The following is a 22,351-nucleotide window of genomic DNA, read 5'->3' as shown; positions in this document are numbered from 1 at the left end:
GAAAAGTTCGCAACAGAAAGGGAGTTGCGGATGAATCAAAAGTCACACTTCCAGCATCAACTGTTCACATATAGAACAGTCTGAGACAAAATGACAACATAAATAAATGAATCTTTCAACAAGGAAATGTTTTAAAGGTGAGTAAGGTCAGTCACGAGTTCTAAGGCAGAGGACTATCCGGACTTGACGGAATCTTGACGGCGGTCGTTAGATGAGTTCAACCGCTGGGCTTTCTGGGCCAAGGCTGAGATTAATCCGTGATAATCCAAGCCTTAAAGTAACCACCAGGCTCTCTTCAAATTACGCTTAACCAAAATATATCCTACATGTGCAGAGGACTCGAGAGGCCTGGCCTCCTGTAACACACTTACTGCATCACCACTTCTAATTCCACTTATTGAGTTATTTCTCACTAAAGCTATTCTATAATAAACATGATTCATAATTATCAAAGCTTATCATTCTGTGTAATTCTGTATCTATGTGGTTCTCTCCCTATCTATCTGTAGACATGGAAGTTATGCTATCGACTTCAATGCCACTCAAAGACCTAAATTATCATTCGGGTATTCTCAAATATTTTATTAAGATTAGCTCCAATTTAGGATTTGCGTAAAAAAGTAGAGTATCAAAAAGTAATACAGATAAACCAAAACCAAAAATCAAGTTGAAGCGAGAGGACAACATTAGCGTCAGCATAACTTGTATGAAATTATATAAGACGATAAAAAATATTACTAACGAGCAGCAGTGGATACGCTACTGGAAGGAAATTAAAAAGGTATATTTCCCGTGCAAGGGACATGTTTTGTGAGCAAATGAAACAGAAACACTTGTCACTATTCCTCAAAACACCACCGTAACTTGCGTCTTCTCTTCTTTGTCCTCCCGAATTTGGCCGGTTAATTCCAGCTATGCTAGCTGCTATTCCTCGATATACCCCTCTTTATCTGTCTCTATTCCGGTCGGAATAACATATCCATCCACCATCATAAAGATATCCCGACGTCCTCTTTACGCGCGGTGCGAGGTATTCTATTCCATCAGCGCACCGAGAGGGGCGAAGGAGGAGCGATTCGCCCTCTCGTCCCTCCCTTCCGCTCCTTTCAATCTCACCCTCGAATCTCGCCATATTCTACTCGAAATGGACGTAAGCTTTAATGCATCTTGGCCGCTTTAAAGATTCTTAATTACTTTCCTGATATGTTCTGTCCTGATGCCTCTTTTTCGGAAGCCCCGTCCCTTTCCCTTTATAGGCTACCAGTGGTATTTGGGATTCGAATTTGGATGAGGAGGAAGCCTTCTCCTCTTCCTCTCCCTTGTTGTCGGAGAGCAGAGGGGAAAAGGAGGTGACGATGACCACGGTGGTGGAGATCGGAGATGAGAAGAAGAGGGTCGGGTTTGATGCCGGAATAGGGCATGAAGTGTCCGATGATACCGCTCACCAGATTAGCCATGGTTAGTTTCTTCTTCGAAAATTAGCCAATCGCGTCATCAATGGCAAATGAATCAAGTTTATCATCTGTTCAATTTTCTCTTTGTAAATAATTTCGTTTTTTTTTTCTCAATGTTACTGTACTATGTCCATGTATAGAGGTATAAAATTATGTATATTCGATTTGTTTATTCATACGTATCTTGTGTTTGTTGGACATGCATGTATCTTGGTCAATTCTGTTATTAAGAACAATTATGATATTAAGGGTGACCCCCCCTTTCCTAACACCTTTGCAATATCAAGGTGTTTGTGCTGAATTTTATGCTTGTATTTGTTAGCCAAGATGAGGAACCGAATTACACTAAATGAAGTGAAACTATGACTTGTTATCCATGTTAGAATCCAAATCAACCTCAAAGCTTGAGCCTATAAGCTGTGGAGTATCACAACCCTTCGTATATTTATCATTTGTTTCATGCAGAACTAAACCAAACATTTAACCCCAATATTTTCCTATACTTATCAATCATTATTCTTGCACAGAAAGAATTGAGCTTAGAATCTGTTCTTTTGAATTTTGTGTCAACGCATCTCATTGTCGCTTATGTATTGGTTTTGAATTTCAGATCCTTGGTACCAAGTTGGATTTGTCCTGACAACAGGAGTGAATAGTGCTTATGTATTAGGCTATTCTGGGTCTATTATGGTTCCTTTGGGTTGGATAGGAGGTACAACTGGTTTGATTTTGGCAGCTGCCATATCCATGTATGCTAATGCTCTTATTGCCCGTCTTCACGAACTTGGTGGCAAACGACATATAAGATACAGAGATCTTGCTGGACATATATATGGTGATTATCATTCTTAATCTTCATTTTGTATCTGATGTTCTAGTAAGTAGTAGACATAAATATTTGAAAATTAAAGCAACTTCTATACTTCCACGCATTCTTCGAAGACTGCATTTTCATGTAGCAATTGTTGCCAGATTATCTCAGAAGTTGTGGGTATCCTTATATAGTGGCTTACTAAGATGATAGAACTCTATTTTAATAACTGCAGGCAGAAAAATGTATGCTCTAACATGGGGCCTGCAATATGTCAACCTTTTCATGATAAACACTGGATATATCATTTTGGCTGGGCAGGCATTGAAGGTAGGATTAGCAATGCTCACTATCATTTAAAAAGCAAAATGATGCTTACAACTTTTTGATTCCTCTCTTCTTCTATTCCTTCCCCGCAACTTTCTTTATCCTTTTGCAGTAGAGTTGTTTCTTTTGTTTTGTGGTTCCAGTAAGTGACTACCTACCCCAGTGACATCCGTTTCTTTTTGTGTGCAGGCTATATATGTCCTCTACAGGGCTGACGATGCCTTGAAACTCCCATACTGTATAGCAATTGCTGGGATTGTCTGTGCTCTTTTTGCCTTTGGGATCCCACATTTATCAGCTCTTAGGATTTGGCTGGGATTTTCTACATTTTTCAGTCTCATATATATTATTGCAGCATTTGTACTGTCCTTTAGAGATGGTACTGTCCATCAAACTATAAAGGCTACATTTTCATCTCCTAATTTCCTGAAACAGTAGACTGATGAACTTCTTAAGAAAGCTCTATTCTGCAAGTAATTACTGGGTGCAATTCCATTCTACACAATCTGTGATCATTCTGATACTCCTTTTGGAGACTTGAGTATGAGAAATGATTTTCTGAAATCATGAATGACCTTATTCCTATGTCTTATTTTATAGACAAAAAGAATTACTATTTTACATGCTTCCTGAACCGCTTTTACAAATGATGGAAAGTGACGGTGCTCAATTACCATGCTTTCATATAGGATTACATACACCAGCGCGGGATTACAACATTCCAGGGACACATGTGAATAAGATTTTTAGTACCATTGGTGCTGTTGCCAGTCTTGTTTTTGCTTACAATACCGGAATGTTACCAGAAATTCAGGTAGGCCAACCTAACTCTTTTGTATGAATAAAAAAACAAAACTAAGTCTTTGTGATGATAAATATGTTCAAATATTTTCCTTGTAACTCCCTCTCATAACAGGGATATGTATGTCCTTCAGATCTCTGTAATGACATAGGAACTTTACAAGTCATTTATAAGACTCATTTTGTTTCTCATAAAAATTGACTGTCATGTCCAACTCTTATGACAGGCTACGGTAAAACCTCCTGTTATCGAGAACATGAAAAAGGCCCTCTGGTTTCAGTTCACTATTGGTAACTTGCCACTGTATGCTGTTACATTTATGGGATATTGGGCCTATGGCTCCTCAACATCGACGTACCTCCTCAATAGTGTCAATGGCCCTACTTGGGTGAAGATGTTAGCCAATACCGCAGCGTTCTTTCAGACAGTCATAGCCTTGCATGTATGTCTCTTTCCCTAGATTTTACTATCATACTTCTCCTTTGGATTTCTTAGATTTCTCTTTTTGATGCTCTCATCATCATGTGCAGTATATTTATGAATGTAGTTCTTTAGTACAAGTGACATGATAGGATTCTCTTTTCCAACATTGCAGCCATGTCTTTTGATTGTTTCGTAATAGAGTACCAGACAGTTCATGTATTTTTTCGATGCACAATCCTCAACATTTGCTATATTAAGAATGTGTTGTCATTCAAGTTGTAACAGTTAATGTTGAATTTTGGACGACAGATGCACTTGTAATCAGCTGACTAAAGACTTCTCTTACATTTATATTAGATATTTGCAAGCCCAATGTATGAGTATTTGGATACAAGATATGGGAGAGGACAGGCGAGTGCATATGCCCTCCACAATATTTCATTTAGAGTCCTGGTCAGAGGAGGATACCTTATCATAAACACATTCGTGGCTGCTCTGCTTCCATTCCTGGGGGATTTTATGAGTTTAACAGGAGCTTTGAGCACATTCCCTCTTACATTTGTTCTGGCAAATCACATGCATCTAAAAGCACGGAAGAATAAGCTCTCGCCTCTCCAAAAGGGTTGGCACTGGCTGAATGTAGTGGGATTCAGCTGCTTGGCGGTGATTGCTGCTGTTTCAGCGCTAAGACTTATCATGCTTGATTCCAAGACTTACCATCTCTTTGCTGATCTTTGAAGCTCCTCTCTTGCCTCTTCTTTTCTTTGGATAGATGTTGTCAGGTATAACTTAGATTTAGTAAGGCCTGTCCAGTTTAAGAGAATAAATTCAGTTTTAGTTGTCTGCCTGAGGATACAGGCTGCATTCTGAACTGTGTATAGTTAATCCTCTCAAATGTGTACAGCTATGTAGTTAGTTATAAATTAAAAATGGATGAGTGTTTGGCTGTGAAGTTGTTTTTTTGCTTCTAGTTAAAATCATTGTTACATGAATTAAAATCATATTTATAAATCAAAGTTTTAGTTGTCTACCCTTTTTCTTTTATTTCTTTTTCCGAACTACATGAATTTAACTAGCTCTAATTTATCTCAATAAGAGGTTATCATTAATATAATTATCTATTTCAAAAAAAAATTTATCAATATATAAACAATAAAAGTGCGTGTGTAGGATTAGGATCCAACCAGCCCTTTTGTTATGTTAGAATGTACCCATCATATCTGCAAAAAATCAGATCCGCATCCGATAAGAAATTCGCGTTCCTCCCACCAATTTATGGGACTCCGGTTCAGATTTCGATCTCCATAAATTTCTTCAACCAAACCTTATACCAAGTGAGAACTTTGGAGCCGCCATTAACGGCGAAAATGGCGCGGCGCATCGAATGCCTCCCCAAAACCAGCTCGAAGAGCTCTAGTCGATGATGGCGACGGCGACGATGCCCTTGCCCCATCCCCCACCCGAAAAATGAGGCGATCGGAGAAGTAGAAGAGCCCTAAAAGGAGGTAAGCATTGGGTCTTCTCTGTCTTCATTTGAGAAAAGGCGAGATCTTATCAAATTTTATGCGAATTTAGTGGCGTTTTTATGATTTATTCTGGATTTGGTATAGGCTGTGTTTAGAAAATTGGGAAATAGTGTGGTTGAAAGAGGGAGAAAAAGGAAGATAATTGAACTGGAATTAATATGGAACCTGCATGCGGTATATGAAATAAATCCTCACGGAGTTAACTTGGAAATCATCATGACGTAGATTCGGATTTGAGAAATGCATGTCCTTCATTCATTAGTTGTTCTATGTAGAAAAAGTGTCGCCAGTAAAATGATCTTTTATTAATCTTTCACAAAATCCGTTAAAAGTTTGTACTTCTCATTGGAAAATTCTTGAGTACTGTGGTTTCAATATTTCCAATGGGTTAATCAAACTGAGTGTTTTAAAATACCAAATCTTAGGGCTAAACCATAAAAAATATTTTACTAACCCGGGGCTGATGCCACATTCCCATCTTCTGGTGCTAATAATCGCAACTTCAAACAATATATATCAAATTGCATAAAAGTAAATTGTTTTCTGAAATCATAGTATGAATACTACAATATTGCATATATAAACCAATATTTTTTTCATACATTATTGAAATCAGTGCCTCCATTATCAAAGGTCAGCTGGCTTAAAATGAATCAAATGAAATGAGGAAGAAAATAACGATATTACTGTTCAAGTAAAGGAGGCTATTCAGCCCATTGTATCTCTCATTTCTCATCTTTGAGGATCAATCATCCTTTGGTTGAAATTGTTTCCTCTGTAATCTCTCTATATACATTACCCGCCCCATAAAAGAATAGCCGGATAAGGGTCGAAAAAAAATGATACACAGCTAAGGTGCTAACCCATGAGTGTGATGAGAATCCTAGTTACAATTAGTTCTGCTGAGATGACACTGTTAAGCAGAAGTACTACCCATGTAGAACAACTTTGTGTGGCCATACTCAATTGTATTGGCCAGAGTAGGTGGTCTTTAGAGAGCGAGTTCTCCTCCCAAAAGCAAAATCATGTCATTTCTCCCTCTGTTGTCTTTGGCATAAACAGCCAGGAAGAGGATTTGCATAGAAGTTCTCTTCTTGTCTGTGATTTTCTCCACTTCTTCTCTCGTACGGACCTCCAAGCCTATCAGCATGATACTTCCTCACCTTAACCTCGAATTCCTTCCAAGTTATTGCACCATCATCCATCTTATCAATTAGCTTCACAAATCTCTGCCTGAAGACATGCCAAACAATTTGAGTTTTAGGCTGTAGACAGATTGAAGGACTTGAGTTAATCTAGTATAGTAAATATACCTGTCAGGATTTATAGTCTTAACAAATCCTTCAAATCTTCTGTGCCCCTGAACAGCTTTGGCCATATTTCCATCATAAGTATACACAAAGACATCGCTGTTGAGGGCCACAATATAGTCTAGAGCTGCAAGGCGGTTTTGGTACAATTCAAGAGGCTCTAATTCCTCAGCTGTTGCCAGGGTTTTGTGTGTATAAATGTATGGATATTCTGCCCTTAAAGCATCCATACTATTGACGCCATAGATTTTCCCTGCTACAATATAAATCTTTGTTGCAGAAGGATATCCCATAGCTTTAAGGAAAATAGCAGCTTCGCGTGGAGTCATGGGGCAACCTCCTTCAAGTCGCCTCTCCTTACTATTAATTTCTTTCTCCTTCCAGTGCTTAACCTTGTACCGCATGATTCTCAGCTCTTTTACCTCTTGATATGTTAGATTGTGGCCGCAACCGGTAAATGAGAGCATGTCCTTCTCATATCTGTTAAATCATGAACATTCAGGGATATATCAAACTCATGCACTCATTTTCTCTATGTAAGATGCAGGGGCTGCTCAGTTGGATAAACCATCCACCAAGATTACCTTAAATGAAGTGCAATATAATGGTTACTTTCATTCCTCAGCCTATCAACTAGTACTCTCCCCAGTTCTTCAATTTCTTCCGTGTATCGAAGTGCTTTATAGTTTGCACGGCACCGGAGCCTCTGAACCGAAGGAGGAAGGCCATTGTTAACAAGCCGGGTATCTGTATGGGTAAACTTCACCACTTTGTACCTCTTCAAATGTTTTGTATAATCTCTGTAATAAGAAGCCTGTACAGAAGGAAGAGATCAGGTTAAGTGGAACAAGCCCTTCAAATGGATGTCCTAAAGAAAGTTATTATCTCCTGATGCATACCTTGGACCAAGAGGTTGGTGCCCTCACAAGAGGCTTTATTTTTGTGTAAGCTTGTGGAAGGGACTTCACTATCTCAATGTCCTCTTTTAGAACTTCTATGAAGTGGTTCAAGTCAAATATATCTTCAAATTCACTGTATAAATCAAACTATATGTGTCAGGGCTCTTTGCAGCTTCTATGTATCTAAAACTATGGAAAGAAACAAAATTCCAATACCTTGGATCTGTCCAGAATGAACTATGATCCAGGGTAGGGACAACCAAGGTTGCATTCATGAGCTTCGCCACCGCAACCATATCACTTATCTGCATTGGAAATTTTGAAATGACTCAGCTGAAAATTTTAACGCTTATTAACAAATAGGTGCATTCGACTGATTGAGATGTATACATACTCCCATTCGCATTTGATTTAGCCCGCCATTAGCATGAACAACAAGATATCCAGCTGTTGCATTGTTAGTTCCTGCAATGTGAAATGATCATTCACTAAGAGAGTTAGAAACGGTTACAAGTGTTTGGTGGGAAAAGATTTGAGAAACAGGAGGCAAGAAATTACTATAACGATGTTTTGGCTGTTCAACGCATTGACTATAGTCATCAGCATTTGGCTTCATCCAAATCTCAGGAATCTGTAGATATTAAACAGGAAAAGTTCCTTAACAATCTATACAAATTGATGCTATGCCCGGAGGCTTTTGCACAACTCTGCAGCATTTAGTTTCGCATTAGAAGTTGCAAGCAAATACGATTCTTCTTCTCGGCATAAACTTTGCAGCATTTAATTCAGAAATCATCATTAGAAAGAGAAACTTTTCTCCTCCTCCTCCTCCTCCTCCTTGGCATAAACTTTAACACCATTTTATTCTCACAATCTACTGTAATAAATTTAAATAACACAAGACGTACCGGTGGCTCGTGAAGTCGAACAGGACTAGTCAAGTTCTCTTCCACCCAATTCCATCCCATCTTTGATTGTTCTCCTCCTCCTCCTCCTCCTCCTCCTCCTCCTCCAACTTTCTGCACCAACTTCGCCTTCTCGCTTCCGTATCCACCGGTCCTTCTCGAACTCAAGAAACCCATAACCGCCACCATACCAAGCAATCCCATCACCACCCCTCTCATCCAAGCGTACCTCCCACCACAACCTCTACCGCAATTGCTACAACTACCACTACTACTCCCCTTCTTCAAAAACAGAGCCTTCAATGCTGGAAACACGTGCCCCGCAGCCTCCTCCTCTTCCGCTTCCTTGTCGTCGTCGTCGTCGTCGAAATCTTGTAAAGACCTCTCGAGGTCGTTGCTCGAGTCCTGTAACCGCCGCCTCGTTGGCCCGCAAGCGATTGGGCTCGGCGTGGGAGACAACGTGGGTATGGCCGCCCCGATGGTTGCCATAGCCGGGAAGAGATGTACGTGCGATAACTTCCTTTTCTTTTTTACTAATTTTCCTTAATTTTTCTTTTTTGGGTTGTAGTGCCTAATAATAGGATCAGGAAATGGAATTGGGAGAGGGGGAGAGGAAAGCCCGGGAAACAAACGGTGATGGAACCGCGTTTTTAACAACCGTCTCTTCTTCTTCTCTTCTCTTATCTTCTCTTTTCTTTTTAGTGTTGTTTGCTCCCCGAAAACTGTGGCGTCGTGGGACGTATATATAATGGAAACGAAAACATTCATCACAGCAGCACAATATATTTTTTTAATAATTCTAGCAATCAATCACAAACGCTCAGGAATTAGAAATAAAAATTTCCGTGTGCTTTAGTATTAATTAATATTTATCAAAAATAATAATTTTTAAGAGTCACGTCACAAAAATACTAGGCTTATATAGGTTTATAACTTTTGAGTGATGGTGGTCCTGTTTAAGTTTTTAAGTGATGGTGGTGCACGAACTGGATTTGACCACTTACGTTAAGGGCAAGCTTAAGATCTTACGATGTCTACTAATATAAGAAATCCGGGTCTAGTATCTATATTGGTCGTCGAAGAAAACTAAGATGGGAATTAATTAAGTTAATGAAGGAGATACTCGTTTGCCAAAAAAGGGAAGAAGCGAAACATGTGAATCCAAAATCCGTTACGTTTCGGACTTTTCCACCGTCACGCGCTCTATGTGGATCCTTTCTATGTCCGTATCGCGTTGACGCCATGCTCTTCCTTGTGCGTTCTTCCATCGATCGGATGGAAGCTATTGAATAAAAATAAAATAAAAAGAGGTTTTAATTGACCTGGCTCTTTTGGATTTCTTAAGCTTTGTTTTCTTCTTGCCTTAAATGTAGGTTAGTGTTAATAGCTTGTCCGGGTATTAATATCTTAAAAAAAAATTAAGTTCAATAAGTCAATACTGAGAGAATAATTAAAGCAAGCATCGTGTTTGATGAATTGATAGCTTCTTCGGATTGTACAAGCGACGCAACTCTTGCAAGCAACACTTTGAATTCTTGTTACAATAAATGCAAATTAAGACAAAGCTGGGCACATGTTGCTAATAATATAAACTCTCCGTATCAACTTACAATTAATGTGATATTGCCAATCCATCACAAATAATACTACGTGCTGTACGATTTATTTTCCAGATTATTTATTTATTTATAAATCTTTTGTTATTCTCAGCCCTCAAGCCCATCGTATTAGGAGCAAAAGCAAGAAATCTTGAGTGTAACTTCCATTTTGGTGCGCGTGGAAGGAAGTCGTGGGTCGGGTAGTTGGCATTCTCTTGTAGTGGGCGTCCACTTCTTCTTCTTCTTCTTCTTCTTCTTCTTCTTCTTCTTCTTATTTATGGACTGCGTGTTTCCTCACCCAAACCAACCACAAGATGATCCATCACCCATCCACAAGGAAACACTTAGCCTTCAGTCTTCAGCTCGTTTAACACGCTGTTCGCTAACCTGAGCAATGAAAAGTATCTTTTGCTTTGAGAAAAGTGGGGTGAGTGAAATGATGGCGGTCAAGCATGTTCTTAGTGGTGGCATCTATTAGGCCCTTTTAAGCAATAATGGCGTGACTAAAATCATGATCATATTGAAATCAGCAACCTAAGTTGCAGTCGGACCTGCCTTATCTAGTTGTTAACTGGTCCAACCAGGATACATCCTCTAAACTAAAACTCTAATGCAGTGTATATGTGTCATGTGTGGTCCGAACTCTATTCGCTACTTTATCATGATGATTGATGAACAAGGGGTTGGCAATATTAGTCGTCAGTCATAATTATATACTTATATATAAAAGTATTTTTATAACTCGAACTCATTTTTTTTTAAAAATAAGTTATCGTGTCACATCATTATAAATGGGTCGGGTTAATATTTGTTATTTTTAACGGTGAGAAATGAATTAGCCTAGAAGAGTGGTTAGGCCCGACTTACGAGTCCTGGAGACGGCCCAAATGGCCTTCCAGTCTGACATATGCCAGATCTATTCTCGGCCCATACCTGTTTGTTTAGGGTGGGGGCCACGTAGCTGACTCGGATCGCGTCATGTAGTATGTGCTCTTATTCTTAAAGGTTGTTGGCAAAGTAGGCAACTGATTGTTGTTCTGGGAATAGTTGGTGCTCCAGCTCTGCATTCCTAATAAAACGCACCACGAAATTAATGCACACTCTTCATAGAGGCACCAACAACGTGCAGATAGCACTACGGATTCGAATTATTCTTATTCCAACTTTTGTTACTCAGCATTATTTTTCTTTCTAATTTTCTTTCCTTTCGTTAACTAGGTGAGTAAATTATAAATTATCTCGAGGAAAGCGATTAGATGTTCCATCGTTATAGTCAGACGTGGCATTTAAAACCGAAACAAATTGGGCCCAAGTTGGGCCAGGCCTAGAGAGTAGAGACGCCCAGCAAGAATCACTGCAAGTAGGAGGAAAAAATAAAAGAAAAGAAGTCAGTAATCAGTATGGAGTATGGAGTATGGAGTATGAGATGTATACTACTTGTCTACTCCGATGCCCGGTCACGGAATCCGAATATAATAAATGAGCATTTCCAACTTGCTATATCTCGCGTCTGACACTTGCTTTCCGGCGCCAACTCTCTCTCCCCTCTTGCCCCTCTTTCCGCTTCTCTCCAGTCGTCAATATTTACTCTTCCTTCGCCTCTCTCTCTCTCTATCTCTCTCTTACGCCTCCCGTCTTCTCCACAAACCCCTAATCAAACCGTGGTCCGCTCGCGATCATGGGGGATCACGGCTCCAAGACGGAGATCTCCTTCGCCGGAAGGTTCGCTAGCAGCGCCATCGCCGCGTGCTTCGCCGAGGTCACTCTCTGCCCGTCAACTTTCTTTCGTTTCCGTTCGTTGAATGAGTCGATTTGCTTGTTACTTTTCATGGATCTATCTCGTCTGTGATTCTTTGGTCGAAGTCTGATGAGATCTTGTGCTAATTTCTTAGTGAAAATGCGAAGATTGATCGTCCGGTTGAAGTATGTATTGATACACTTTTTAAAATATGTTGGTTACTTTGATTTCTTGCAGATTTGCACCATTCCTCTAGATACGGCAAAAGTGAGGCTTCAGCTTCAAAAAAATGCAGTTGCAGGGGATGCGGTCACGATTCCCAAGTACAGGGGAATGCTAGGTACCGTTGGGACGATTGCTAGGGAGGAAGGCCTGGCAGCACTTTGGAAGGGTATAGTGCCGGGTTTGCATCGGCAATGCCTTTTCGGAGGCCTCCGAATCGGGCTATATGAGCCGGTGTGTTTTCGTGTCTGCGCATCTAATTGGAATTTCATCAAATATTTGCTCTGCGGTACTAGAGAATATAATATTTGCCTTCTTGGCAGGTTAAAAACTTCTATGTTGGCGATAATTTTGTTGGAGATGTTCCTTTATCCAAGAAAATTCTTGCTGGACTTACAACTGGTGGATGTCCTTATTCTTTTCTTCTTCTTCTTCTTTTCTGATAAAACTAGTTGGGAACTTTGTAATTTTAGCGGTCAATACCGTGATATGGTCGAATGATACACCAAATACATATTTCGAAAATCAATCAGGTGCTTTAGCAATCACAGTGGCAAATCCAACTGATCTTGTCAAAGTAAGACTTCAGGCTGAGGGGAAGCTTCAACCTGGTGTGCCAAGGCGTTACTCTGGAGCACTAAATGCTTATTCGACAATTGTTAGACAGGTCATGATATGAGAATAACTGATGATAGTTGGAATTTGGTTATTCTTTTCTGAACCGGGTACAATCTTCAAATTTCAGGAAGGAGTAGGAGCTCTTTGGACTGGGCTTGGACCGAATGTTGCACGTAATGCTATTATAAACGCTGCAGAATTAGCTAGCTATGATCAAGTGAAACAGGTAAAACTGCTTAAGCATGTCTTACTCATATTTTTCTTCTTTGTGTATCATCCTTCTTACTTCAAAAATAAATAAATAGTTTCACTGCGTTGCTTCTTCATTTTGGTGCAGACAATTCTGAAACTTCCTGGGTTTGAAGATAATGTTTTTACTCATCTTTTATCTGGTCTGGGAGCTGGATTTTTTGCGGTTTGTGTGGGTTCTCCTGTTGATGTGGTAAGATGTCCTTACTAGAACAGACTAAATAACTGCTAAATTATCTGCTCTAGTCATCTAAATGAAGCTGCTAGATTAATCAACCTTTCCATAAAATAAATTTTCCGTCTTGTTCCTTTGTATGGCATTAATATAAGAGCAGGAAAAGCAGTTGAAGCCTAACTTTTCCTAATGATATTTCTCTTTTAATCTCTGCCTTGTAGGTCTCTTCTTTATTCCTTTCTCTGCTTTTCTTAGATGACTAAACACTCACTACTAAGAACATAAAAGTACATAAATTGAGAGGTCAATAAAATTTCTACACTGATGGAAAGGATTACTTTTGCAGGTGAAATCAAGAATGATGGGAGATCCATCTTACAAGAACACGCTTGATTGTTTCATCAAGACACTGAAAAACGATGTACGTTCAACCATCGTACCATCTTATTGACAAGTACTTTAGGCAAAACAATTATGACTGTTTTCAGACTCATTCATTTGCATCAACTTTATATGGTTGCTCCTTTGTTGCACGTTCAAAGAGCACACACTTAGGTAGATGATTCTAACCTACCAACAGCCTTAATATATTTCATAGCAACGTCAAACCTTGTTGTCTATTTTTGTTTGATCTTGATGCCAGCACAATTGTCCACAAGCTTAAACCTCATTTGACAGTGTGCAATCAGTATCAGAGCTTAGCTTCACTTGAGATTTCAGTTTTCTCTCTTACGGGGTTGTTTGTTTCTGTGCTCATCTTTAGAACTCATTTGGTATAAGGGTTTATCAGATGACTGCCAGAACTCATTTGGGCATTAGTTACCTTTTACTTGCTTGATCACCTTCTTTTGATTAAAATGGCATCAACACCTTTTGTTTATTATGTGTTTCTGAAATATAAAGTTCCTAAATAGAATACTAGTCTTTCTTCTTTTTGAGAGGACAGGACTTATGCATATTTATGTATGTGTATATATAGAAGAAGCTCTAGAAATGTTTGTAAAATATTTTTCAACTAAATTGGTTGAATTGGATTATAAATATATTCAATGTACTTTTCTGCATAGGAGTGAGGGTATAATGTGTTTTAATGTGGTTTGCGTCAATAGATGTACTTAAAAAATATATATTTTTGTTCTTTATTGCATGTGTTTATGCACATAAATATCATGGTAGCAGCAGAGGCATCTAAGAAAAATTTTGTCTGCAGGGACCTTTAGCTTTTTATAAAGGCTTCATTCCCAATTTTGGTCGGCTAGGATCATGGAATGTGATTATGTTTTTGACGTTGGAGCAGGTAATTTGAAGCTGATTAACGTATACATTGCTTTAATATATCTCAAGATAGACTTACAGCCACAAATATATGCCTCTGCATGCTGATCAGGGAGGTTCTTGTGCAAGGTGTTAATATTCTTGTCTTTCTTGGGCAGGTTAAGAAGCTCTTTACAAAAGAGGTGCCGAATTGACCCATCCGCGGCAAGTTTAAGAAACTCAATTAAACCAAATAAGGTTTTGGACGAGTGATTTCCTCAGTCCATACATGCAAATGGTTTGACAATTCTCCATCAAGGCACCTCAGTAATTGGCAGTGCCTCTTGAGTTCAGAGTTCCTGATTGTTGAACGTGAATAAGCTGTTTAATTTATGATTATCTCATTCTGAATGTAGAACTAAATAACTACAGCAGTGAGATAGTTGCTCAGCCTGCTTGCTGATCAGGAAAGCGGAATAAATTCCTAATTGATCTCCTTTTTGAATTGTGGTCCTTGTGGACTTCAGTGATATCTTTTCTTCCAACACAAGTTTCTCGTAAGAGTCGTGCCTGATTTTTATCCAATGATAATGACGGTGTTGTAGCTGTACAGGTTGCATATAAGTATCCTATTTCCTGTGAGATGAACTAATATGTTTCGGTTTTTATCACGCCTTGCATTATGCCTTATCATACACTTAAAAAATGTACATGTTCCATCGTTGCTGTCATTAGTGGAAAGTTGGTGTTTTCCTAGGAAGCAATTATTGAGATAAAACAAGTTAAATTGCAATCACACCTTAAAAAAAGTAGGGAGTCCATATGAAAATATCAAGACTTGGAATATGGTTTTCGATGACCCAACCTTGTCTGATGAGTAAAGAAAAGGGTAGTGGGATAGACTACAAATATACAATGAGTTTTTGACTGTTTTAAATTTTGCCTAATTTATTTTTACACGACTCATTCACTTGGAAACTTTATATATTAAATTATATGGGTTTGAAAACCATTAACGTAATCGCTAATTAGATTAATCATTTACATAAAAAGTTCAAAACCTCAAAATATTGCCCAAATTCTTTAAAAAAACTCATAAATTGTCTTAATTTTCAAATATAAACTTATATCCAAATTTCTTTCTAAGATTTAATTTGTCTAAGAGTTCTAAAATTATTTAAAATTATCGTATAAATCACCGAGATAGTTAACAACTTATACTGATGAAATCCATTAGTCTTATATTTAACTTCTGAAATATACTAGATATATAAAATAAATATTTATGGTGAGCTAATTTGATCAAAAACTCAATTTACAATTCCACGTCATGCGGAGAGGACGGGCAGAATCCCAAGATAACATTTGTTGTGACTATCCGGGGGGGGGCTATTGCTTTTCTTTCTCCCTTGGAGAAAGCAATCCAAGGCTTCTGTTTCAAGAGCTTGTTCTCAACAGAATTGCTAGTAAATTTGCATCCTAATGTTCCAAAATTGAAGAAAAAGTGAGTCCGGAATATAGTTCTTTTCTTTTTACACAAAAGAGTTGCTCGATCCAAAGTGCAGAACATCAGTACAGCTGCTCACATGTCGAACAAGAGATCCTGCGGAAGATTTTGTGAAGCAAAACTCTCTTTGAGAAAAAGAAATGGAATGTGATGGGACCAAAATCTCTGCTTTCGCATGTACTGCCAGCCAGATCAGACTAATTTCTTCTGTTCCAAAATCCACTTCTTAACCTCGTCAAAGTACTCTGTCCTTATTCTCTCATATGTTTGCACCTTTGCATAGACCAACTTTTTAATGCATCCGTGGATGCACTCGCGGTACTTCTCAATCAAGGCAGGGATGGTCAGAATTACAACAAGACCTGAAAGGAAGAGACGAGTTAGCAAAGTTGGGATCACTGAAATTATTTTCCCAAATATTAACTCTTGAGGCAGCCACCCCATGTAACTAATCCTACTTCTGATACATCTCAAAAATAAAAAGACATTCATTGCTATATGAGTTTCCTGTCTCCAAGGTCTAAGCACAAAAAGTCTTTTATTCATCATAAATCGGCGGGTACCTATTCATTATTCATGAGATATAAGTTTAAGATTCTTGCGCACTCTGCTAGGAAAACTAGAGATTTTGTCGTAATTAATATTCCAACAAAAAAAAAATGTAAGTTACCTATATAACTGAAAGTGAGAAAATCAGTCAAACTGGCGATGGTGGAGATAAGCAACAAACAAGCAGCTACTCTATAGAAAAGTTTTGAGTCCTTCCCGAGTGCAATATCCTCAAAAGCCGAGAGCACCATGTTCACACAAGAGCCCACATAGGCTGCAGCTTCATTAATCACCTCTTCCGAAAGAGTCATCTTTGGTATGGGTGGAAGTGGCCTGCATTTGTGTCAGCTTAATGGCTAAGGATCATAATTCTCACATTGCAATACGAAGAAAAGGAACAGGTACATGGCCAAAATCTGAAAAGAATAATGTGAGCTTCATATGAACAAAATATGACAGAAACAGTGATTGTTTTTCCTTTTGGTAAGCTTAATATTAATGATTTTTGAGAATGTATAAGCATTGGTATAATAAAAAACACTTCCTTGTCCTAGAATTAGTTCTGAAAGGAGATTGTTCACTCCATAAAGCTTCTCGCAGAACATCTCGAAGATCTTTACATCAAGAAAAATTCATCCTATAAACTCTTCTTTAGGTCCAAAGATCCATATTGCTTACAACTACTATTATTTCAGTGATACCACCGCATCAATGAATAGGCGATTGTTCAACTAATAAAAGAATTCTGTTCAGTAAATGGGTCAATATATCAAGTAAACTTACATATTTGTGTGATATCTTTAATTTCCTATCATAGACGTGCAAAATATACTTCCGTCACTATGCCGAAAACATATACATGCTTCTTTTTTCATCTTCCGGTTTGTCATAGCCATTGGCATGGAGCTATAACTTTATTCTTCAACTTCAATGTAAAGAAAGGAATATGAGATTCCTAACCGGAAAAAAGAAAGAGACAATTTCATCTACTCTTGATAAATGATATACATAGATTTCTGCGGCAATCCTGTGTACAAGATAATATTCTCACTCCTTCATCTGCTTTTGTATATTTCACAACCAAAATCATCTATCTAGTACAAAGTACACTCATCTAGCATAAAATCCACATGAAGGTGACATGAGAAAAAACAAGATGCTTCAACTAAAGAAGGAGATGAAATAACACAAGAAAGATTAAAAACAATTCCTTCTGTTGCAAAAAATGAGCTCAAACACATAAAAAAGCAAAAATAAAGCCCAAGGGTTCTACTTCTTTTCACCCTTTTTTTTTTTTTTTTTTCCTTCTCCTTTTTTTCTCCGATGCTACAAACAAGGAAGACATAAATCTTGAAATCTATCAACAGAAAACATGCAATCAAAAGACAACCATTGAGATTTTTTTACCTGTTTAAAACTCCAGCCGCCTTCGCCCATATGAACAGAACGGAAAGCAAGAGCAGTAGAACATTCGAGAGAAATGATATCAAAGTATACCCGGATTTGTAAAAGAACACCCAAGCAGCTACCGTTCCAACCAATACCCCAATCGACACATTTTTTCTCCTCCACAGCACCACATCTGGAACTGCCGAACAACTCAAAATGGAAACGATCGAAGAGATCAAAACCCCAATTAGCAAATACTAGGTATCGAAGATTTAATCTTTCCTAGGTAATTTTACCGAGTCCTCCTCCGAGAATGCCATGCAAGGACGACGAATGGGATTCCATCGATGGATCGTCGATTGCGATCGGGAACGCGGCGGTGGAAAAGATGAGGGGAAAATGATGGAATGACTTGTTTTTTTTAAAAAAAAATATTTATTTTGTGTTCTTTTTACTATAATTTCTCCGTATGGGGATGGGTGCGAGACATGAAGTAGTTTTGGAGGAAAAGGAATAATGGAGGCATATGGGGATTCTGCTTCTGGACCCACACGTACTATAAAGCGCCGTCATCGTCGTCTTCTTCCTCTCCCTTTCTTGACATTTTGAAAGCAAATGGAATAACCGGAGAAAAATTCTTCCCCCGGTATATATTTACCGCCATTACCACGGATTATATAGTTAGTTAGGCACGCTCGTTGCATGTGACCGATGATGGTGCTAAAAAGAGATAGTAAGGATTATTTTAATTATATGTATTTTAGGACACCCAAAATGGTTTATAAGAAATAGTTGATAGATGAACAAGAATTCTTGGAAAGGATTAACAATAGAAGCGGTGATGAAATGGACTCGATCACTGCCCTCGACCTCTTGGCACAAGATAAACCCTGGCGCGAACCACTGAACCATTACCGAGCTTAAACCCAGGAGCGACCGAGAAGCCCACCACCAACTCAGGCGGAACTCGTCCCCCGCCGAACCTAACCACGCTCTCCATGTAATCTGGGTGAAACTCGGCGCCCTTACTCGCCTCGAAGTGACTCGGGGCCGGATCCAGCGCAAAGGCCAACAGATGCAGCAACCACATCGCCTTCGCCAGCCTTAGGAACTCGCCGTAGAAACCAGTCCTCGGGTGGGTCCCAGCCACCACTTGCCTATGTTGCTCCATCCCGCCGAACAGCGATTCCTCCATCTTGGCGTGCACCACGGCGAGGTACTTCTTGGCGGCGAACTTGCCGAACTGGCACGTGGGGAGGATCCCGAGCAGCTCGGCCGGATCCATCCCGCGCATGTCGCGGAACTGGACGAAGCAGTCGCGGCGGAACTCGTCGGGGTGGAGGAGGGAGGAGAGGGAGCCGTCGATGTAGAAGGTCTCGTTCTCGAAGCCGTGGAAGAGGCGGCGGTTGACGTAGGATTCGAGCGCGTGCTTGGCATGCTTGGGGCCCACGTCGGGGATGGACGGGTAGTTGTGGTGGATTTCCAAGGAGGCAATGTCTCCGCGGCGGCCGTCGGTGGTGGTGGAGTTGACGATGGAGCGAACGGCGGCGGAGATGTCCCACCGGGCGGAGCGCATCAGGGAGAGGAGGTGGGAGGTGAAGGATTTGGAAGATGACTTCACTTCCTCCATGCACGCCTCGAACAGCTCCGCCGTCGGGCGCCCTTGTGCTCCTGCCGTGTTTTCCAAAATGACCAAAATATCCTTACGGCATCCGTTTAATTGAAGTTATCGGAGAATTTGCATATAAACGTCCTATACTCAGGTCATTTGCTGTTTTGCACTAGCACCTCGTCTTAAAATAAGCCCAAAGAACTTTCAATGAGAGAGAAAAGAAGGAAAAAAAAAAAACTTAACTCAGCTAAAATTTTGGATTGATTTTTTTATTCTTCCTTCTGAAAGCTTCATCTATGACATCGAACACCTAGGACCAAGTTTCACATCCGTTGAACACCCTATCATGAATCCAGATGCCACTGTGAGATGTTATTTTGATTTGGGTTTAATCCCCATTCTCTCTCAAAAAACAAAAAAACTTACAGTTAGATGTTTTAGCTTATTTTTAAAACGGAAGGATTTGCATGTAATGAAAATACAGCTAAAACTGCAAATGTGCTTAAAATTTAAATGTAGGTGTTATACTACATGCAAATCTCCCCAAATTTGTTGTTTTGGCATTCTAAAGTAAATAGAGCGAGATGTAAGGGTAGTTATAGTTAGTTACCTACGCCAGTGATACATCCGACCCGCTTGCTAAAGTGGTGGCGCCCCTTCCTACCGGAAGCGCCGAGCATGACGGAGCTCCGAAGTTTCTCTTTAAGACTCTCCACCTCCGCCTCCTTCGACTTCAGCTCCTTCTTCATATCGTCCAGCGCCGCCTCGTACGGCGCCACCGCCTCCCTCAGCGGAGTCACCGAAACAAGGGACCCGACACGGCCGCCGCCGCCACGCCGGAACCGGTCCCGGAGTCTCCCCACCTTCCGGAGCTCCGCGACCACTGCCGCATCCGCGACCCGCATCTTGTCCGGGTCCCACGGACAGTGCGCCTCCTGGAGGCTGACGTAAGCCCTCTTCATGGCGGAGACGGTCTCGAAGATCTGGCCCATTAGTGCTTCCATTTCCCTCACCCGCTCCAAACCCGCGGCCCCACCGCCACCCTTCTCCTCCTCCCAGATCCGAAGCCCTTCGTCCTCCTCCTCTGCTTCGGATCCGCGTGGGTCGTTGATTTCGCCGTCGTCGTCCTCGATCTCCGTCTCTTCTCCATTGTCGAGGCCGCGGGCGCTGGGAAGGCGGTGGGTGAGGCAGGAGGAAGCAACTCGGTGGATTAGATCGGAGATGTTGGATACCTTATTCGCCATTTTTGTCTTGCTCTCGTTGATCTGTTCGCTCCTGTGGAGGTGTAGTAAATCGTAATGCAAGCAAAGAAGTCACAAGAGATTAGTAGGTGTAGTGCAGTTCATTAAACTGTTTGTTATAAGTCCCACAATGAATTCATTTGACCGAGCACCAATTTCGCAATCTCGAAAAAAAAAGAAGGAAACGAGCGCGCACTGTGCTGCCTGGGCTCTTGTTTTTTTAGTGATTTTTCTCTGACAAGTAATTAATTGAGTCAATTAAGGGTCATTGTAGGAATCGTGCTCCTCTCAACGCGGACAGCTGATTCGAGTCTTATCTGGCTGGGGAATATGAATCGAACTAGGAGGATCAGGATAGTGGTGGTGAGACCACGGGATTACAATAGTGATACACTCTTCGTTGTTGTTAATTTAAGCTAGAAAAGGCGCTGCAATTGAATAAGAGGCAGTGTGGGCAATTAAAGCGACAGTGATCGGAGCGTGACCTGTCTCGCAGCACGGACTGCAGAGGGAATCTTGTCTGGTTCCGGTTGTAGAGAACCGGGTAATGCTGAAGATCTCGGACGTCCATTGCTGATGGAACGATCCGACGCTCATCCTTCTTCTTTCTGACAAAATACCATCTTAAGTCATATATGCAAATGTCTTAAAGATTGTGGCGGAAGTTATGGACAAGTCAAAAGCCCAGTTGTTCCCAGTGCTAGCTGGATCTATGGGTATAGAATACTCATGAGATCCAACGTTCCAGGGGCCAAGCCCAAATGGCATTCTCGGCTTACACATTCATATAATAAATGTGTACTTAAGAGAAAAGGAGAGAGAGAGAGAGAGAGAGAGAGAGAGAGGAGAAATTGAAGAGTTAATCCCGTCGTTCATGTACTTTGACGACAACTATAAAAAATGGAACTGTGCGAAGTAACCTGGTCACGCATTTGTCAAAGCCGAAGCATACGCAAGGCAACATATCGACAGATTGGAAATGAGGCGGTTTCAGAGGTAGCTGCACAGCCTTTGATCACCGGAGGTGTTGAAGAGCATGATGGACTTAGGAAGCTTAACACCTCTATTTGAGGGATCGAAAGGAGAAGCAAACAATTAGAATCCACGTGGCAGACGGAGGAGACCTCTAGTTGAGAGGCTAGGTCAGCCCGGGCCGGGTTGGATCGATCGATTGGTATGCTTTGTTCCCTATGGTTGTTCTTAGCGCAAAGTACAGTGGGTGACGAGTCTTGTCACTATCCAAACAGATGCATCCAATCTGATTAGTTTATTCTTGAAAGCAACTCCTCCTCCATCTACAAATACAATAGAGAGGTTAGCTAACGGATATTATTTGGGTGAAAACCGGATGCGAAAACTGCGGGTTAGCGGGTCATCGGCACCGTTACCTCAAGCAAGCACACGACGTGCTTGCCACGTGTGATATGTTCGAAGAGGCGAAGTGGCAAGAGCTCACGATTCACGAACTCCTTGATGTCCAAATCATAATCGACGCTACAATTTCCACTCGCATTCATACATACATACATACATACATACCATTTCCCATTTCCCATTTCCTACACATCGGAATTCAACTCCTATACCGGAATGGCTTCCATCGCCTCCTCGAGTGCTTCCGCTTCGGATCTCCTCCGGAGCTCGTTTAATGGCGTCGCTCTTAACTCCTTGGGGGGGGGGGGATCGAGAGTTGGTTGCGGATCGAGGAGGAGGAGGAGCTCACCCAATGCGGTGGTGGCGAA

General features: G+C 40.5%; 5 protein-coding genes and 1 long non-coding RNA gene across 12 annotated transcripts; 3 read left to right on the top strand and 3 right to left on the bottom strand.

The window, feature by feature from the left end:
* The first annotated feature begins 822 nt into the window (after window positions 1-822).
* On the top strand, window positions 823-4,769 carry LOC140790518 (probable proline transporter 2). 6 transcript variants are annotated; one of them, XM_073140627.1, is made up of 8 exons: window positions 823-1,150; window positions 1,257-1,458; window positions 2,065-2,289; window positions 2,501-2,595; window positions 2,782-2,971; window positions 3,282-3,406; window positions 3,621-3,836; window positions 4,175-4,769. In XM_073140627.1, exons 1-8 carry the CDS (start codon window positions 1,145-1,147, stop codon window positions 4,553-4,555), a joined length of 1,440 nt encoding a protein of 479 aa, XP_072996728.1. In that variant the 5' UTR covers window positions 823-1,144; the 3' UTR covers window positions 4,556-4,769. The 6 variants fall into 6 exon arrangements, with proteins under 6 accessions (XP_072996728.1, XP_072996733.1, XP_072996732.1 ...); XM_073140632.1 differs by having other exon boundaries at window positions 4,127-4,769; XM_073140631.1 differs by having other exon boundaries at window positions 3,990-4,769.
* A 252-nt stretch (window positions 4,770-5,021) lies between these two features.
* Window positions 5,022-7,767, top strand: LOC140790517 (uncharacterized). The gene is made up of 2 exons (XR_012109413.1): window positions 5,022-5,322; window positions 7,195-7,767. It is a non-coding gene; the product is annotated as an uncharacterized lncRNA (long non-coding RNA).
* On the bottom strand, window positions 6,007-9,160 carry LOC140790516 (O-fucosyltransferase 19-like). Its single transcript, XM_073140626.1, has 8 exons — window positions 8,461-9,160; window positions 8,111-8,183; window positions 7,947-8,017; window positions 7,769-7,857; window positions 7,553-7,685; window positions 7,238-7,467; window positions 6,657-7,133; window positions 6,007-6,576 (listed from the first exon to the last, which is right to left on the bottom strand). Exons 1-8 carry the CDS (start codon window positions 8,944-8,946, stop codon window positions 6,372-6,374), a joined length of 1,764 nt encoding a protein of 587 aa, XP_072996727.1. The 5' UTR covers window positions 8,947-9,160; the 3' UTR covers window positions 6,007-6,371.
* Window positions 9,161-11,455: 2,295 nt separating this feature from the next.
* LOC140791257 (mitochondrial uncoupling protein 1-like) lies at window positions 11,456-14,816 on the top strand. The gene is made up of 9 exons (XM_073141729.1): window positions 11,456-11,814; window positions 12,031-12,249; window positions 12,339-12,417; window positions 12,549-12,682; window positions 12,761-12,859; window positions 12,971-13,075; window positions 13,404-13,478; window positions 14,268-14,354; window positions 14,491-14,816. Exons 1-9 carry the CDS (start codon window positions 11,734-11,736, stop codon window positions 14,524-14,526), a joined length of 915 nt encoding a protein of 304 aa, XP_072997830.1. The 5' UTR covers window positions 11,456-11,733; the 3' UTR covers window positions 14,527-14,816.
* A 766-nt stretch (window positions 14,817-15,582) lies between these two features.
* On the bottom strand, window positions 15,583-18,401 carry LOC140791258 (reticulon-like protein B12). The gene is made up of 4 exons (XM_073141730.1): window positions 18,053-18,401; window positions 17,775-17,955; window positions 16,489-16,700; window positions 15,583-16,180 (listed from the first exon to the last, which is right to left on the bottom strand). Exons 1-4 carry the CDS (start codon window positions 18,099-18,101, stop codon window positions 16,011-16,013), a joined length of 612 nt encoding a protein of 203 aa, XP_072997831.1. The 5' UTR covers window positions 18,102-18,401; the 3' UTR covers window positions 15,583-16,010.
* An 84-nt stretch (window positions 18,402-18,485) lies between these two features.
* On the bottom strand, window positions 18,486-21,682 carry LOC140790433 (protein GRAVITROPIC IN THE LIGHT 1). 2 transcript variants are annotated; one of them, XM_073140523.1, is made up of 4 exons: window positions 21,530-21,682; window positions 21,095-21,217; window positions 19,979-20,643; window positions 18,486-19,427 (listed from the first exon to the last, which is right to left on the bottom strand). In XM_073140523.1, the coding sequence occupies exons 1-4, from the start codon at window positions 21,571-21,573 to the stop codon at window positions 18,613-18,615; spliced, it is 1,647 nt and encodes a 548-aa protein (XP_072996624.1). In that variant the 5' UTR covers window positions 21,574-21,682; the 3' UTR covers window positions 18,486-18,612. The 2 variants fall into 2 exon arrangements, with proteins under 2 accessions (XP_072996624.1, XP_072996625.1); XM_073140524.1 differs by lacking the exon at window positions 21,095-21,217 and having other exon boundaries at window positions 21,530-21,666.
* Window positions 21,683-22,351: the final 669 nt, after the last annotated feature.

The sequence above is a fragment of the Typha latifolia genome, chromosome 6 (genome assembly GCF_019914945.1).
Source record: "Typha latifolia isolate L0001 chromosome 6, TyphaL0001v2, whole genome shotgun sequence".
Taxonomy (NCBI): domain Eukaryota; kingdom Viridiplantae; phylum Streptophyta; class Magnoliopsida; order Poales; family Typhaceae; genus Typha; species Typha latifolia.
This window is presented reverse-complemented; position numbering and strand designations above follow the sequence as displayed.

Coding starts and splice junctions, on each gene's coding strand:
- LOC140790518 (XM_073140627.1), top strand. Junction 2,290..2,500: donor TCTTGCTGGACATATATATG/GTGATTATCATT, acceptor TAATAACTGCAG/GCAGAAAAATGTATGCTCTA. Junction 2,596..2,781: donor TGGCTGGGCAGGCATTGAAG/GTAGGATTAGCA, acceptor TTTTGTGTGCAG/GCTATATATGTCCTCTACAG.
- LOC140790516 (XM_073140626.1), bottom strand. CDS start 8,946: ATGGCAACCATCGGGGCGGCCATACCCACGTTGTCTCCCACGCCGAGC. Junction 7,686..7,768: donor TCATTCTGGACAGATCCAAG/GTATTGGAATTT, acceptor TGATTTATACAG/TGAATTTGAAGATATATTTG. Junction 7,134..7,237: donor TATATTGCACTTCATTTAAG/GTAATCTTGGTG, acceptor ATGATTTAACAG/ATATGAGAAGGACATGCTCT.
- LOC140791258 (XM_073141730.1), bottom strand. CDS start 18,101: ATGGAATCCCATTCGTCGTCCTTGCATGGCATTCTCGGAGGAGGACTC. Junction 17,956..18,052: donor CATTCTCGGAGGAGGACTCG/GTAAAATTACCT, acceptor GTTGTTCGGCAG/TTCCAGATGTGGTGCTGTGG. Junction 16,181..16,488: donor TCTCACTTTCAGTTATATAG/GTAACTTACATT, acceptor TCTTCCTTTCAG/GTCTTGTTGTAATTCTGACC.
- LOC140791257 (XM_073141729.1), top strand. CDS start 11,734: ATGGGGGATCACGGCTCCAAGACGGAGATCTCCTTCGCCGGAAGGTTC. Junction 12,250..12,338: donor GAATCGGGCTATATGAGCCG/GTGTGTTTTCGT, acceptor CCTTCTTGGCAG/GTTAAAAACTTCTATGTTGG. Junction 13,479..14,267: donor TCAAGACACTGAAAAACGAT/GTACGTTCAACC, acceptor TTTTGTCTGCAG/GGACCTTTAGCTTTTTATAA.
- LOC140790433 (XM_073140523.1), bottom strand. CDS start 21,573: ATGTTGCCTTGCGTATGCTTCGGCTTTGACAAATGCGTGACCAG. Junction 21,218..21,529: donor TTTGACAAATGCGTGACCAG/GTTACTTCGCAC, acceptor GTATTTTGTCAG/AAAGAAGAAGGATGAGCGTC. Junction 20,644..21,094: donor CAGTCCGTGCTGCGAGACAG/GTCACGCTCCGA, acceptor ACACCTCCACAG/GAGCGAACAGATCAACGAGA.